General features: G+C 43.8%; 1 protein-coding gene across 1 annotated transcript; it reads right to left on the bottom strand.

The window, feature by feature from the left end:
- Positions 1-372: 372 nt before the first annotated feature.
- On the bottom strand, positions 373-930 carry LOC113220785 (histone H3.3-like). Its single transcript, XM_026450119.1, has one exon. It carries the CDS (start codon positions 813-815, stop codon positions 405-407), a length of 411 nt encoding a protein of 136 aa, XP_026305904.1. The 5' UTR covers positions 816-930; the 3' UTR covers positions 373-404.
- Between the last annotated feature and the right edge of the window lie 220 nt (positions 931-1,150).

Below are 1,150 nucleotides of genomic sequence, written 5' to 3'. Positions count from 1 at the left end.
TTTTTTTTTTTTTTTTTTTTTTTTTTTTTTGCCGTCAATAAGAAATTTACTTGTTTTAAAAAAATCCAAATGCTGGCATTGTCCAGAAAAATTTAACAGGTTTATTTATAATTATTATAAAGTTGAACCGCTGAAACTTGTTAACTGAAACATTTTAACTTGCATTAATGCTTTACGCCTCTGCATTTATATTAAAAATTTACACACAAATGAAAATGGAAAAACTGCCAATACCTGATTTCTGTCCCCTATTTTTCCACTCGCAATCATATACTTAGGTACCTTTTGACCCCATGGAAAAAAAAAAATCTAACGTTCAGAACTACCAATAACAGGAAGAAGAGAATTTTTTTTTTTTTTGTTTTTTGTTCCGAGAATGAAATGTTTCCCATCATAGTGGATTCTTAAGCACGTTCTCCACGTATGCGGCGTGCTAGCTGGATGTCTTTTGGCATAATTGTTACACGTTTGGCATGGATAGCAGACAGGTTGGTGTCTTCAAAAAGGCCAACCAGATAGGCCTCACTTGCCTCCTGCAAAGCACCGATAGCTGCGCTCTGGAAGCGCAGATCTGTTTTAAAGTCCTGAGCAATTTCTCGCACCAGACGCTGGAAGGGAAGTTTGCGAATCAGAAGTTCATTGGACTTCTGATAACGTCTAATTTCACGGAGCGCCACAGTACCAGGCCGGTAGCGATGAGGTTTCTTCACCCCTCCAGTAGAGGGCGCACTCTTGCGAGCGGCTTTTGTAGCCAGTTGCTTCCTGGGTGCTTTACCACCGGTCGATTTGCGGGCAGTCTGCTTTGTAGGAGCCATGGTACAGAGACCTCCTTACTTACCCCCCTTCTCCTTCGGCTGGAGCTCGGCGAGCGAAAGGCGGCGCTGGCGTTAGAGAGCGACGGCGGCGCGGCGGCGGCTGCGAACACAATTCAATTTTTGCATTTTTAGTAGAGACGGGGTTTCAGCACGTTGGCCAGGGTGGTCTTGAACTCCCGACCTCTGGTGATCCGCCCGCCTTGGCCTCCCAAATTGCTGGGAGTACAGGGGTGAGCCACCGTGGCCGGCCATAACCTTTTTTTATAACCTTACTTTTTAACCTTTTATAACCTTCTTATAAGCTTACTTTATACCCTTTATAACCTGGATTGGAT

The sequence above is a fragment of the Piliocolobus tephrosceles genome, unplaced genomic scaffold (genome assembly GCF_002776525.5).
Source record: "Piliocolobus tephrosceles isolate RC106 unplaced genomic scaffold, ASM277652v3 unscaffolded_13033, whole genome shotgun sequence".
Taxonomy (NCBI): domain Eukaryota; kingdom Metazoa; phylum Chordata; class Mammalia; order Primates; family Cercopithecidae; genus Piliocolobus; species Piliocolobus tephrosceles.
The sequence above is the reverse complement of the archived record's forward strand: the minus strand, read 5'-3'. Positions and strand labels throughout refer to the sequence as shown.

Bases quoted from the DNA above. Each gene is read 5' to 3' on its own strand.
- LOC113220785 (XM_026450119.1), bottom strand. From the start codon at position 815: ATGGCTCCTACAAAGCAGACTGCCCGCAAATCGACCGGTGGTAAAGCA.